The 15711-nt window shown below is 44.7% G+C and overlaps 1 protein-coding gene across 1 annotated transcript; it reads right to left on the minus strand.

The window, feature by feature from the left end:
- Positions 1-1207: 1207 nt before the first annotated feature.
- On the minus strand, positions 1208-15662 carry LOC8042643 (pyridine nucleotide-disulfide oxidoreductase domain-containing protein 1; the record flags this gene model as incomplete). The annotated part of the gene is given in 11 exon segments (XM_042294106.1): positions 1208-2176; positions 6162-6425; positions 7896-8135; positions 8528-8619; positions 8745-8899; positions 9785-9858; positions 11001-11057; positions 11536-11607; positions 13254-13373; positions 14123-14203; positions 15601-15662. Coding segments are annotated over 11 exon segments (1469 nt in total), but the record flags the coding sequence as incomplete, so codon positions are not given.
- Positions 15663-15711: the final 49 nt, after the last annotated feature.

The following is a 15711-nucleotide window of genomic DNA, read 5'->3' on the forward strand; positions in this document are numbered from 1 at the left end:
TTCTTCCGTGTCGGCTGCTTCTAGGGGAAGCTGACGCAAGGCAGCGAAGCTTCGCGTGTGTCGTGTGTGAAGCGGTGAAGTTTGATACGAGAGCACCAGTGTGAAGCTGGCTTCAGAGCAGCGTGGTAGCTTTTTAAAGGGCAATTCTGGTCAATGTTTTTGAACTTGGGATTATGATTGTTTTAAGCCAAAGCAGTGTCCCTGAATTACAAGGTATACATTTTTTTTTCCTCGGTTGTGTGTAGCTTTATAAATATTGCGGCTTAAAGTTCAGTTTTGGGCGTCTATGGCAAAACCGAAATTATCTGCTGGAGGGATGGCAACACTGATCATCAGGCGTACGGCCACGACGTGACGTCGTAAGTGTGCTGCGGTATGCAATATAACCTATCAACCGCAGCTCCACTGCGACGCAACATCACAAGGGCACTGTACCAGTGTTCCTCGACTAAAATCTACCCGCTTGCTGCCCACTGAAGAGCAGCTGGTTGCATCTTTAAAATCTGTTTTAGTGGAGTATGTGGCTTCACTTTGACATAATATTTCGGCTGTAATCCTATTTCATGCCACTAAAGTGATACCAGTCATTTATTTCGTTTTCGACTGGAGTTGCACTTCAAGAATTGGGAGTTCTCCCAGGCCCCTATCTATTGCTTTAACGTTTCATTAGGTCAAACAAGAGCCTGCTACGTGACCCTTCTGCGTTTCTTTCGGGCCTAACAAGTGCCCATTCCCAATTCTTTGCGATTCTCTCGCAACTTTTGGGCAGGCACTTGCTCATTATTTTACGGCATACTACTGGTTAGTATCCAAGGGATGTTGAGCATTTTGCAGAAGGGATCTCGTGCCAGCAAAAGGTATTCGTGTCCAGGATGTCTTTCCGAGTATGTATTGAGAAAATCTCAATACGTTTTAGATGTCTTTTCAAGCCTGTACTCCTGTGGTTCCCAACCACCAATGTTTCGGGGACCCCGTCCAGATTTTTTCCCCCGTTTTTGGGGAAAGACATCTGCAGCATTGCTTTTGTGGCCTTGAACACAGCCCATACTGTCTGTCCTTAAGGTTGCTTCCTTCTTTGGGAACCATGTCTCTTGCCGCGGGCCCCCGCCTTCTGTTGTCGGTACCGGGATGACATTTTTCAAGTATATTTGGGTCAAGGGCGTAAGCTCCATGGACCCTGGAAGGGTCCGCAATTTTATAGATATGCAGTCGTTTTATAAGATTAGCCTCGATAAACCCCAATTTCTCGCCCAGCGCTAAACAAACACAGATTCTGAAAAAACAAAATAATAATAAACCCTGAAAAGACATTTTCGAATTAGAAGGAAATGGAACCCCAACAACACGGAACCCTTGTCATAAATAAGTTGTCAATTGTCACAAATATCTATTTATTTGCATAACATACTCTAGGAATTATCTAGCCCTATTTAAAACCACAAATCCTTCAGCTCGTAAGTATTATTACTACTACTGCCCCCCTGTAAAATATTATTGCTTATGTGGTGCAGGTATCTCATACATGTAGTATATCTATGGAAGTAAAATGGGACCGGCGCTTTTGAACGTAACAGCCGGGAAAACGTATCAACTGAGAACATATCAATGAGGTTTTGCTGTATACCACTTGATCTCACCATTCAAAGTTCTCAACAAGTCGCTCCCCACCAATGTATCACAGTAGTCTCTTGTTCTGTTTGCAAGCACTCGGCCAAAAAATGGGTCCGATCAGAAATAAATAGTGGTGGCAGTCGCTTGTGGCTCTTATTGTTGCCAAGGGGGGCGGCGGTCACGGTGAAAGAAGGGAAGCGCTCAAACAGTGCCACGAAGCAAGGGTGTGGAAGGTTCGCTCAGATATTTTACAAATGCCGCGGGATGGCGCAGCGTATTCTTCAGAGACCTCTATCCCCCGCCGTGGTGGCGGTCAGTCGAAGTAGTCATCTATGTCCACCTCTGGGTCGAGCAGCCGGTCTGCGAGGGGCCCAAGGTCCAGCTGGTCCAGCAGCAGGTTCTCGCACATCTCCTCAAGGTCCGTCTCTCCCACGAGGATGGCCCCCTTGAGGCGCCCGCCCTGCAGCAGAAGCTTCACAAACTCCGCGTTGGGCGTGATGCGCACCAGTGCCCTGTGGTCGTCCTTGTCTAGACCCTGGCCGTTGAACAGTCCCAATAGGATGACCTGGACGGGTTGAAAGATCTGCAGTTAGCTAGAGGTCCCTCATGGGCTCTTCTGTCATGAATTCCCTGGGTGCAACTAACTAGAGGGCCTTCATAGATTCCCGTCACCTGCTACCCAATAAGAGCGTCTGAGCGAGGCACGTGACCCAACGTCATGGGAGCATTTGTGTCACTACACCAAATGCGAGGCCCGGAGGAACCGGTTGTCGTCTGCTAGCCAAGAGTCGTCTGTTCCGAAATTAGCCAACTTCAAATGAACACCCACCACTGCAACATTTACGTCCATTAGAATAGAGAGCACTTTGGGAACAGTTCATGAGACAACAGTACGCTCAATTTAGCTGCGAATGCCAGGGCACAGTGCAATGTATTCAGCGGAAACGGCCAATTACACGGCTGCAATTGCCAACGACCACGGCACTACAAGGAAAAAGAAATTGACAGCAGATACAAATGTGACGTCACTTTGTTGGTTTAAATATAATTGAAACTCATAAATTTCTGATTGATTGTTAATTTTTTTATTCTTCATTTCTTCTCGTTATAGATGGAATTGTGCGAGTTCAATTGCCACAAAAGAAAAGACCTAGAATTACTTTTTGTCGCAAAAACGGCACTGTTGCTGTGGCGGTAACGAGGCCCCCGTGGCCTCAACCATGGAGTGTTATCACGCGTCTTGCCTTGGCACTCTTATTGGGTTGCAGGGGCTACAGGCTCCACAGTTCACCAAGTTATCGTGAAACGATGTATAGTCATGGGTTTCCTGGGTGGAGGTGCAACCAGACGGGGATTCCTCATGGGGTCCCTAGTGAACTGCGCCATGGAGGCACAGCTCACTAGGGGGTTCCCCATGGACTCCCTGGTCACCTAATTTCTAGTCTTGGAATCTTTAGCTGAAGGTTAGGCTAGCTAGGGATTCCTCATGGGGCCCCTAGCCAAGGACTTTCTTGGAGGCACGGGTTCTTCATGAATTCCCTAGAATCCCTAGTCATGGACTACTAGGTGTAGGTGCGGTTAGCTGGGGATATTTTATTTATTTATTTATCCATATTGCCAGTTCATTGGAGCCAAAGCAGGAGTGAATGATTCAAGTACAATGCACATTTTTCACTGAAAGAATACAGCAATTTGTGTATATATCATTTTTGTTTACACGATACAGTATATGCAGCTGCACACACCCAGAATTTTTTTTTCCAAGTTTGATGGAGCCAGCGTTACATACATTTACACGTTGGTAGCCTGGTACCTAAACAATATACTAAACAGCAAAATGACTATACAGTGTCAAAACAACTTAGCATTGAAAGAAAATATCTAGAAAATTTGCAAAAGCTGAAAACGAATCAATGTCAACAATGTCACTGGGTAGCTTGTTCCATAGAATGGTATGCACAGAAACTTATTTTTTAAATGCGTTTATTCGAGCAGTAACAGGAGTCGCCATTTTTTAATGATGTAATCGTTCAGAGTAGAAGGTTCTTGGTTTAGGTATTTACGACTATGAATTTTTATGAGTTTAGTATAAATCTGAAAGACATGCCAGCATGACCTTTTATTGATTAGGGGTTGTAAATTTGCTGAAGAGTCCTGTGACCACATTGATGACCTGAAATCTAAAAAAGTCGCCCGTGCAGCCAGTGATTGAACAGTCTCAAGCTTTTAACAGGGTTTACCTGCCAGGAATCCCAAGCTTTTGACGCATATTCTAGGATAGGTCTAATAACAGTTTGATATGCTAGAAGTTTAACCGAAGGTGGAGCTTTACAGAGCGTTCTCTTAAGATACCACAATTTGTTTGTTGCTAGCTTTCTGATGTACTCCACATGGCGGTTCCATTTTAAATCACTTGAAATTATCACACCGAGATATTTATACAGTCGGCTCTCATTAATTCGAACTTTCTTAAATCATACTTGCGGATAATTCAAACTAACATGCAGGTCCCATCCTATGTGTCTCTATGGGAGGAAACTCCTTACAATTCAAACTTTGCTTTATTCAAATAAATTTTCTGCTCCGCTCGAGTTTGAATTAACAAGGTTCGACTGTAGCTGTCGGCCTTTTTATAGTCTGACTCCATCAGCCTCGTAATTACAATTTAGAATATTTTTCTTTGTTGAAATATGCATATCCTGAGTGTTGTTGATGTTAGTCAGCATATTATATTCACAACACCACAACCCCATGCCAGTAACACATTGCTTAACTTTATCTGCTACTGAAGTGATAAAACGGGGGTGTAAATTACCCAGTCATCAGTGAACATTCATATTTTCATGGGGCCGTTAGCAACAAGTCCAAACAAACTGTTGACGTGAACCAAAAAAAAAAAAAAAAAAAAAAGCAGGGGGCTTAAAACAACCTTGTGGCACCACGGAGTATACATCAATCATCCCGTATGGGTACCATTGACATCCACAAATTGTTAGCGATCTGTGAGATATGCGTTAATCCATCTGATTAGACATGAGGGAACACCAAGGTCTTTTGATACTTTCACTAGTTTACGATGAGGTACTCCGTTGAAGGCCTTCGACAGGTTAATGAACACAGCATCCACCTGCTTACAATCATTCACATAGCTGGATATTTCATGATAAAATCCAATTAACGGAGTCACTGTTGATGAGTCTCGATGAAAACCATGTTAGGTAGTTGGGGTCTAACACAGCATTTTCCTCTACGAAAGAAAAGAGTTTTTTGTTTACAATGTATTCTAGTCATTTACAAGATGTGCAGCAAGGGAAATGGGGAGATAGTTTTGAACTGAGATATCTTACGCTTTTTTTTAGGGGAACAACTCTAGTCACTAGCCAGTCATCTGACGATACCGCATCTTTGATAAATCTAGAAAATATATATGTTAATTAAGTACTTCGAGACCCATTCAGCATACTTTTTAAGAAATGCATTTGGCAAGGCAACTGATCCAGATGATTTCTTAATGTCAAGGGATAGCAATAATGACACAATACCCCATTTCGATATGATACTGCTCACGTCATTGTCACATGCAACAAGAATATTTTGATCCTCCTTTCTTGTAAACACAGATTGGAAGAAGCGGTTAAATTCAAATGCCATTTCCACCTTGTCAGTCACCGAATTGATGTTAATGCATAATGAACTGCTGCTGCCTTTTGCCGGCGATAGGCAATGCCAGAACTTTTTGGGGGCCAATGAAAGAAATTCGGGTAAGGATTTTGTGAAGTACCTACTATGTTTCTTCGGCTGACTTTATCATTCTTTTTTAAGTTGCCAGCCTGTTGACTTACATTGAACGATCGGCGTTTTCGCAGCTTTTCCAATTCCCGTTTTACATGCAAAATTTCTCTCGTGATCCATGGGTTTCGGCGTTTAATCTTTCTTGCCTTCTTAGGAATATAGGTAGCAATGCAATAGCCCATTATTGACTTAAATCTTAACTACATGGGATTTACATGGGATTCCTCTTGGATGTTCCCCGACAAGAAATTTGGTGGAGTGGTTCCGAAGGTACAGGGGAGAGAGCATAATGCAGGGGGAGAGAAAGAATTCATTTACCCAATACACATAATCCAAACGTGGATTATGTGTATTCGATAATTTAGATCACTCCGGTTTACAAAAGAGATTTATACAACATATTTACAGTCTAGACATATGGAAAGCTCTTGAAGGTTGATGTTGCATCGATCAACGGTTCCAACTAGCTCTGCTCGCGCCGGTAGCCTCTCTTCCTCTTCTTCTTAGCACATGCTCCTTGGTCTTCTTTTCCTGTGAGATGTGTAGTCGGGCGCGTATCCACATTTAGTGAGAAATGTCCTCAGTATTTAATAATGTGCTCATCAGAGTATCGCGCGTCACTCCAAACTCGTACACTTTCCCTCTCCTGCTCGTGGCTTACACAGCACTCCACGAAACTTCAAAGATAGCACATAGGGAGATCGTGGATTGCCTCAAGGCCAGGAACCCGTTGCGACACGTCGGCCAGCCTTCCTCACCCGGTAGCCAAAGAAGCGCGTGACGTGGGAGAAGAGGTCGAAGCGGGCGTCGGCCATGGGTGGCGGCTGCCCCAGGTGCTCTGCGGCCATGCAGTGGGCGGCCCAGTCACCCATCTGCCGTGCCTGGCCCCACAGGCGCATCTGGAACCAGAGCTCCGAGCGTGCCCAGGCCGCACAGCACACGTCCCCAGCCGCGTACACGCCATCCACGGAGCTCCTCATGTGCTCGTCCACTGAGATGCCTCCGTCCGGGCCTAGCCGCAGCTGCACACGTGTCGTGCAAAAAGGAGAGACTCTTGGGCATTGTTCGTTCGCATACACAGAAAGCAAACGTGGACTTTGATCTTAAAACGAGCGGTTGCGGAGTGGACGCAAGTGCTGCGTCTGCATTTCGATGAGGCTCCCGTTCTCGGTGATTGAATGCGCGTCCCAGCCAAACACTAATGCAGCACTCGCATCTGCTCCGGCCTCTGATAGGCAATGTAGAGTATCCGGCACTACGGTCTCGGTATATCTCGGGGGTGGCCAAACTGCGGCTCGCGAGCTGCATGCGGCTCTTCACGGGTCCAAGCGCAGCTCGCGGCCCCCTGGTAAGCGTGGCTTCTTCCCCTCCTGTGTCTCCAAGACGAACACAGTTCTAGAATTTAAAAAAAAGTTCACAGTCGTGGCAGCCTTGTACTAGGTACACTACACACGTACAGCTGGACTGCTTTTTGACACATACACGTGTCCACAGACCGTTTCCTTTATTGTTCTAGAAAGAATTGCGAACTGTATACGCATAACGGGTGATAGGGGCATAGGTTGGCTAGTGAGCCATGTATTTATTTGTGCTTAATGGTTGAAGAAACGCTCTGCTGCCTGGTGTCATTTGTTGCAGTCGACAATTATACTTGCCCCCCTTGGAAAGGACTGTTCTCTCCATATTGCTTCTTGTTAAAATTAGCCCCGCCCCCCCCTCCCCCACCTTTTTTTCCCTTGTGGCTCTCAGAATTTTTGTACTAGTTTTGTCTGTGGTTCTAAACCCATGTCACTCTGGCCACACCTGGTATATCTAGTAGGTGTTGATCAACTGTAATGTTGCAAGGAAGGGTAGAAACCATTCCATTCCCCTATATCTTGCAACATCAAGAGATTGATGCAACGTCCATACTGTGTTAGCCTCGCAAGCACCGAGCAAGAGGTGAATCTGTTGTGTGGGCATCTACAGAGCAAACTGTCAATAAACATAAAATAAAAAAACTTTTTTCAATTTTAAAAATTAAAAAAGCCTGGCAATGTTACATGTTCATGATTAAATAAAATGTCATATTTATTCAACAATTATGCCACACTTTTTCTCTGCTCTTTTAATTATCTGCTTCTGGTGAAACTTTTTTTTTTTTTTTTTACTTATTTACTCGCTTTGCAACCCAACAGTAGATTGCAACGGTATTGTTATCTCAGATTTCATTTTTGTATAAGATGAGCCTATTTGTACTTCAATAAAGTAACCAATTAGCAGAACACCGATATGCCATAGCACTAAAGAGTCACTCCTGATAAAAAAAGAAAAACCACCAGTAATATAATTTATGCTGTCTAATACTGTAATGAACCACTGAATCAGAAAAAGGTGTGCCACTATAAGGCTTTGCCAAGCACCAATTGGCTGCTAGACTTAAAACGATGAGTATGCAAGGACCAGCTATTAATTACAGAGCATGTAAGCGCTGTTCTTCGTGGACAGCTCACCTGCGGCACGTCGATGCTGTCTGCATTGGGTGTCACACCAGTGGCGCTCACCACAAGGTCACAACCAAACAACGTCCCATTGGTGAGAAGCACATAGAGTGGCCAATCCATAATGGCCTCAACACCAGTGTTCCCCTGCTGCTGCTGCGGAAATGGCGTCTCGGTCAAGGACCGCTGTCGAAACTGTTCCGGCGTCAGAAGCTCGTCCACTTCGCAGCTGTACCCCACGTGCACCGTTTTCTGTTTGCGTGGTGGGTAAGACGATAAAATATTTGTATATTCGAATTTGTGCGGTCAATATGTTCTTGTCACTTGAAGTAATTTTCATTACAAAATTACCAAGTTTATTTTCTTGACACACTGTGCACAGTGAGCACAAATATTAAAATGTATGAGAAACTACAGCTGTTACCAAGACAGTTTCGCATAGACCTCGAAATCACGGAGGACAATGCATTGCTTCTATCGCGATAGATATTGGACTGAGGGAAATACTCGGAGGAGAAAATCTTTCACCTTTGCTCATTTTGAGAAAACAGCTGTCTGACGTTAAGGTAGACCATCCTCCCACTGTTCATTCTTAATGCCATTTAATGATGATGATGGTGATGATGCGTGTCAATGTGTCTTACCTTCTGGGCCCCTGCTCCAAGCATGACACACCCAGATGCCCAGTCAGGTCCCAAGGCACTACCAGGAACACCTTTGCTGGGTGTCTCGCCTTCTGCAAGAACAAAGGGAGGAAGAGGCACAACTGTTAAGCAGCTTCCCTAAAGCTACACTCAAGGTGTCGAAACCACACCAAAGCAGGCTTTTTTGACTGCACATCGGCTTCGACTCAGACTTTACCAATCTCGCTGGCTCTCCTAAAGGGTGCTGCTGGGGCATCTCGGTCAGAGTACAGCTGCGGCATGAAGAACTGTGCGGCCCCTGGATCGAAGAAGGTAGCCCCAATGCTGTCCTGGCGAACGGCCCATAGAACCTGGCAGCCCTGTATCTCGTGCCTGCAGAAGAACTGCTCTGGTCAAGTAACCCACCTCGAGAGCTTGAAGAACATTTGGGGACTCAAAGCTTCCAGGGGGGGTCAGAGTATCAGATGTTCGGAAAACCCCCCCCCCCCTTTCCCCGCCCTAAATAGTTACATGCAGAATCTAAGGGCGGGGCATGGGGGGTTCAGAATATCCTGACCTCCCACCTTTAAATTACGCCAATGGTGACACAATGACACACGATGCCATGGTGTTCCTTGACACCATGGCCTGAACGTGACATCATTTGACACTACAACTTGATGTCAGGTCACGTGAAGTCATGGTATCACATGACGTGATGTCACTCAACACCACGACTTGACGTAAGGTCATATGACGTCTTGTGTCACATGATGTGACGTCGCTTGACAACAGGTCACATGACGTGACGTCGCTTGACACCACAGTTTGAAATCAGGTCACGTAACTTCACTTGACAACTTGATGTCTGGTCACATGACGCCATGGTGTCGCATGATATGACATCACTTGATGCTACAACTTGAAGTCAGGTCATATGACATTGTGTCACATGACGTGACTTGACAAAACTACTTGACGTCAGATCACATGATGCCATGGTGTCACATCATGTGATGTCACTAGACACCACGACTTGTCGTCAAGTCACATGATGTGACATCACTTGATGCCATGATTTGACACTGTCACATTACGTCGCATGGTCCGACGCCAGGTGTACCAATAAAAAATCTTATGGAAATCCACCGTTTCTCATGCATTGCAAATGTGCATATGGCAGTTTGATCAACAGATCGAAATACAGCTGCCAAGTTTTTATTTATGCACTCCTTTTAACGCGACACTTGACAAATGAAAAAGTGCACGGGGACTCACACCAGCTCTGTGGCAATGCCCCCGTTACCCACGACGGCAACTCTTCGGGCACCTTTCAGTTTTTCTTGAAGTGCCTGCGTCAGGGAGACATTCAGAACTTCGGTCAGTCTGCATGCTTATGGAAACCTCAAAATCCTGAAGTTGTAAAAAAGAGCCAAAATAAACAAAGGGATACACAATCCACGACATAAACCACACTAGTAACTCGTAGTGAAGGTTATCCCCCCCTACCTAATGTATGCCAAATCTGACAAACATGCAGTGAAGACTGTGACCATGTAGCAGAAAGTAGCAGAAGGAAGTCGCCCCATATAATGCACATTAGGAGATGCTACACTATAATAGACTCACGATAATTCAAACTCTGATATTTCATACTTCTGGTTAATTCAAACAAATTCAAAAGTTTTGTTTGTCCCGCTATGTTTTTAATGTATTAATAAACCGCTTAATTCGAACAGTGTTTTCGTGTAATTCATGCTTTTTGTTCTCCTGCTGAGTGTGCTTCCTTCCGAGCACCTGTGCTATGCAGGGAGGCAACCCGTCTGCTTGCTTCTGCGGGTGTTGCTTCTCTACAATGCACTGGTCCGGTGCTCGGTAAGAAGCGCATTCAACGGAACTCAAGCAGGACACACGTGAGCTACGAAAACGGGCACCACGCCGAAATTTCCATAGCAACTTGAGCGGACGCTGCAACGTGATGGCATGGCATAGGCTGTCATCATAGCGTCTACACAAGTTGCAACAAAAGCTGCTGCGCGATGCCTGTTTTCATCGCTCATGTCTCCCCTGCTTAATAGTCCACATTAGACAACTTCTTGGCCTGATGAACAAAATTAATTTTGTTTTGAGTTGTCATGTGCTGTCTAAAATGTTCACGATAAACAACATTCTTGAAAGATAAACCTATGTCATACATTTTACAAATGTTTCATGCATGGCATACCTGCTTTTGATCAGTAGGCCTATGAAGAGAAAATCATCCAATATCTGCTTTGTATGTGTAGCCATTCATATGGCAAATCATAATTTTATGAAGCATTATATTTAGATGAATTTCTGATAATTCAAACAAATTTGTGGCTTCTAGTAGTTTGAATTAATGAGTCTACTGTACATGAACACACTGGAGTAGCAATGAGGGACAGGACGAGACAAACATTTAGCAACTTTATCTTGTCTGCTTTCCCACACTCCCCACTTTACTTTGGCATACCTGGACAGTCTCAGTGTCTCGCACTCCAAGAACCAAGGGGTTCCCTTCTGCCAGCAACTGAAACATTTCAAACAGCATTCTGTCAATGGGTCAGGTATGCGAGGCAAATTAAAAGAAATATTTAATTCTACTTCGAAGAAGCACAATGACTATGAGCATTTCGATTACGATGGAAACCAATCTACAAGTCGATAATCTGTGTCCTGTCTTTCCAAACATGTTTCAGCTCTTTTGGGTAACCAGTCATTTGAAACGGAGCGCTTCTGTTCTCGACCAAAAGTGTTTGGGTTAGCGAAGTACAGTTCTACCGTGTGTCTGGTGGGAGTGATATGAGCGTACTACATCAGCAATCATAGTGACGGCATGTCTTCTTCCAACTGGTTCCAAGTGTGACCCAAGTAAGAAATGAAGAGAACTTAGATAACCCTTATTAGATTTGCATTATTGCACATTTATAGTCGGTTAATGCAGCATACTACTTGTGAACAGTCTGCCTTGGGCCCTCATAACTTCTCCACCGTGAGTGGTACCACACCTGGGGTCTGCCTCCTAAGCAGAGGCATATGCTCTTGTATGATACGGTGCGCCGGCTCTTGAGGGTCGCCACCTATGGCCAGAAAGAAAAAAATGAAAGCCGTTTACAAATCCCTGTAACGCCGAATTGGAGCGCAGCTCTTGAGGAAGAGTAGGGAAGGGTACTGAGGGGGGTCACGTCACCTGCGGGTAGTCACGTGACCCCGGGAGGTCACGTGACCCCCCCACCCGGCTACGCCGACGCCGGCGCCGCTCAGGCTGGAAAAGGGCCCCTAAGAGCTGTGCTCTAAAACAAAAAAAAAAACATTGTGCAGCTTCATCTTTCGATGGAAATGCAAGTGATACAGAAGCATCCGCACAATTCGCAACACGTCAATAAATACAGGAATTTTCTTTTTGTTACTACATACAGTAAATAAGCGAGCATGTGCCCCCATCGCGATAAGCACCCTCCCCCTACTTTTGATAAGTTTTAAATACAAGCGAAGGACATATCAAATGCCCACGCCATCAAACGTCGGATCCAACTGAACAAACCGGGATGTTCCTTTGAATCGGCTGCTTCTTCACGAACGCCGGCGCGATGCAGTGAAGCTTTAAGAGCGCACACCGGTGTAAAGTGGTGAAGCATCACTGCTTAGAAATTTAGGGGTTCAGGCAGACCCCACACCACCCCTATGCCGTCCCATCGGATCAAAAGGGCCTACCTGACCACATGCCCCGTCTGCTTTTTCATTTTCAAACATGACGAGCATCTATCCCCATTTTTTCGTGATAATCTTCGACATTAGGTGGGCACTATTGCTCGGTATTTTACAATATTTTGCAACACTTCCGCAATGCGGAAAAAAGTTTTTTCTTTTTTTTGCTACCTAATCAAATTTAACCAATTAAGAGTTTTTTCTGTCTCATCACTGACACCGTTTGACGTCTCCCTGATCAGTGTTTTAACACGAAGCCTGCTGAGAAGACCTTGCTTTTTCCTGCTAAGAAGCACGAAACTGTGCAAATTTCAGATACAAAAAGTAAAACAAAAAGGATTATCTTGTTTTCTAATATAGATCCCATCTACTAAAGTGAATAAAGGTGTGTCCATCCTATTATGAAAAGAACACCAACATATGACCTACTTTGTGACACATAAGCAGTTTTAGTTCACTTTTAAGGATGAAATTTATTTAGGAGACAATTAGTTTCACCATAGTTGCTCAGATTCAATGACTGTATATTGTGCAGGGGACTTGACCATGAACTCACAATGTATAAAATCGCCTTTACCAACGATGGTCGGAATGAGCTTCTCCAAAACAATTTTCTCAAAGTTACCAAAATGCTTTTTCAAGACTGAATCTGTTGTAAACCAGGACAAGACAGAGAGAGAAACAAGAACTGAGACTAGATGCAGTGGTAGCCACTATACTAATGCTCTGCTTTTCCCCAAGCAACATGAGCCGTTAGCCACTCCAGCGACCGAGACATATCAGGCGATCCTGCCATCGAGTCGCATGGCATACACCATTCATTGTTGTACAATTTGAGTGAGAACAGAGCATAGGTTTGTAGGGCCAAGAGGTTAGGGACGACCACGGATGTGGCTGGGAAGTGGGGAGAAGTCTCTTTTTTTGTGCAGTTCTTCGGTCTCTTGTTGACACACGATGATGTCACAGCTGACTTGAGCGTATCGTTGCAAAGGCGAGAGAGTGGAGACGTGCTACGCACCCGAGAGTCTGCATCCAGAGAAACCAGGACGTCCTGGAGCACTCTGACATTGTGATGCTGTTTCTCAAGGTAGGTCAGAAGCCTTTCTTCAACTTTGAAACTCTCCATGACCCTGCATACCTGAACATTTTTGGCACCTGTCAAGTAGTGCAAGTGGGCCTTTGTGCCGATTAGCTGCACTAAGCCACATTCGCTTGTGATCCGTGAGAGCCGACAGTTAGATTCTCCAAACAACAATGATGAAGATTGTAATAATCTTTATTTTCTGTGCCTAAAGACAATCACACAGGTTTTCTCTTTAGTGCACACAATTAAATAAAAACATTAAGTATCAAACAGAGACCATATAAAAAAAGGCAAAGTGATATAAGGACAAAGGATAGGCACATGTTCTAACTTGCTGACGAAAACTGAATGGTCACTAAATATGTCTAAGCTAGATGATATGTGTGACATTGGCAAAACCTTACGGATGGAATGAAAGTAAACGACAGTGAAATGTATAGCAACGCGGCAAGGAACATGAAAATTGACACAGCTTAAAAGTAGGTCAGAATCAAATTCACCATTTATAAAGCTGTGCAGAAGACCCAAATTAAGCTTGAGGTATGCATTTGACAGAGGCCTAAGTAAAACTCAACCGAGAAGAAATTAATATTTATAATGAATGCGATGCTGAAAGTGCCTATCATACACATGAAGTTATTTATCTTTTTTGCACAGATTAAATGCTCAATGACTGCATAGCTGTTACCGAATTTAAAAATACCTGACATTTCTCTCTCTTTTATGGGCCAACCAAATTTTCTGTGTCGGTTGTTGACAGCCCGACTAATCCCATGGGGAAAAACTGAAGTTTCTTGACAAACCTTGACAATATTGGTTGCTGTCTTGACGATGGGGGAGGCAGTCACCAGCAGGATGGAGTCTGTTGGGCACAGTTGAGCCAACTAGGAGCCAAAGTGAAAAAAAAAAAACAAACAAACAAACAAGACAAGCGATTCTTGACATACTGGTGTCAAAATAAGCAGGAAATAATTAAAACAAAGTTAACATAATTGGGAACTTTAGGTCATCCTCACGCATGCTGCCTTTCAGGCACGTAGCCAGGATTTTGTTTCGGGGGGGGGGGGGTTACCCATGACAAAATGCTGTATGAGGGAGAGGGGGGAGAGAGGAGGCCCCAGCAAATGGAAAATTTTGGGGGAAGGGGGGGGGGGGGGGGGGCTCGGGCTCCATGGGTCCCCTTCCTGCAACTATGTACCTGCTGCATTTACAACATGTATGTACACTGCCAGTGACAGCTGAATGAACTTATCGGGGAGTGAAGTTGAGTACATTATGACCATACTTTCTGCATTTCCTCAAGTTTGTTTCCTCAAGAATGTTGACCCATATTAAGAGAAAATGCAAAACATGTCCATATCGAAGTCTCAAAAAAATGCATCCTAACACAAGCAAATTTTTATGTTATTTGCACCCATAGAAGTGGAATTTAAAGTTAAGTGTATGTCGAATATGTCGCATGGTAAATAATCTGGCCAGTTGGTATACATTGCACTATCATGAAAATCCGACGGCGCTCAAAAACTAACACAAGCACACACACGACAAGAGGTGCAGCACCTGTACATCATATGTCGTGTTTGTGCATTTCCTTGGTCTTTATTTTTTGAGAAGACATATATTAGAATTAAAATCAAAGGGGTCTTGCCTGGCTGACATATCTCAAAACGTCCTGTGGTGGATGTCCCACGGAGGTCTACCACTGCACCTTCCTTAGCAGGGTATGTGTATTCCCAGGATGTCACTTAACGTACTGTACGTGTTAGGACGTCCGAATAAAGGTAATCCCTTGGAAGTCTTGTGGACGTCCCATATGGGATGTGGGACGTGGGGATCTTTTCGGGATGTCCCTGGGATGACTAGGTATGTGTTATCTGGGTTGTGAAGGAGCCACGGTATGAAAGCAAGCCGTGCTTTCGCAATGATGTGCCTGCATGCAGTGGCGTCACTAGGGTCAGCGGCACCCGGGGCGGTAGCCCTTCGCGATCCCCCCACCCCCCCCCCCCCCCCCTTCCCGCCCTCTTTATGGCGCCACTGCTTGCATGATAAGGTACACTACTGCCTACAGTTTTTACAGAATGAGTTTGCAGTGACGTTTTCATTTATTTCCATAGGCTGTTGCAGCTAAAGAAACTGACGCGCGCGTTTGTAGGAAAACGATCAGGCATCTCCGTTTCCACGTCAAAAAGGCACTTTTCCGACTCAAGTTTCAGGGTTTCAAAGGCCTTGTATGCAGAAGACATGTGTTCAGGTGTCTTCAAAGAGCAACAAATTTACCAACCTGCTGGGTGCACGAAACGCCAGCGATGCCACCGCCGACAACCACGAACGTGGCTTGGAGATCTCCAGAGCCCGAGCTCTTTCGCGTGTTCTGTTGCGCTAGATCCCATTA

Source organism: Ixodes scapularis, unplaced genomic scaffold (assembly GCF_016920785.2).
Source record: "Ixodes scapularis isolate PalLabHiFi unplaced genomic scaffold, ASM1692078v2 PGA_scaffold5__190_contigs__length_132052651, whole genome shotgun sequence".
Lineage (NCBI taxonomy): Eukaryota > Metazoa > Arthropoda > Arachnida > Ixodida > Ixodidae > Ixodes > Ixodes scapularis.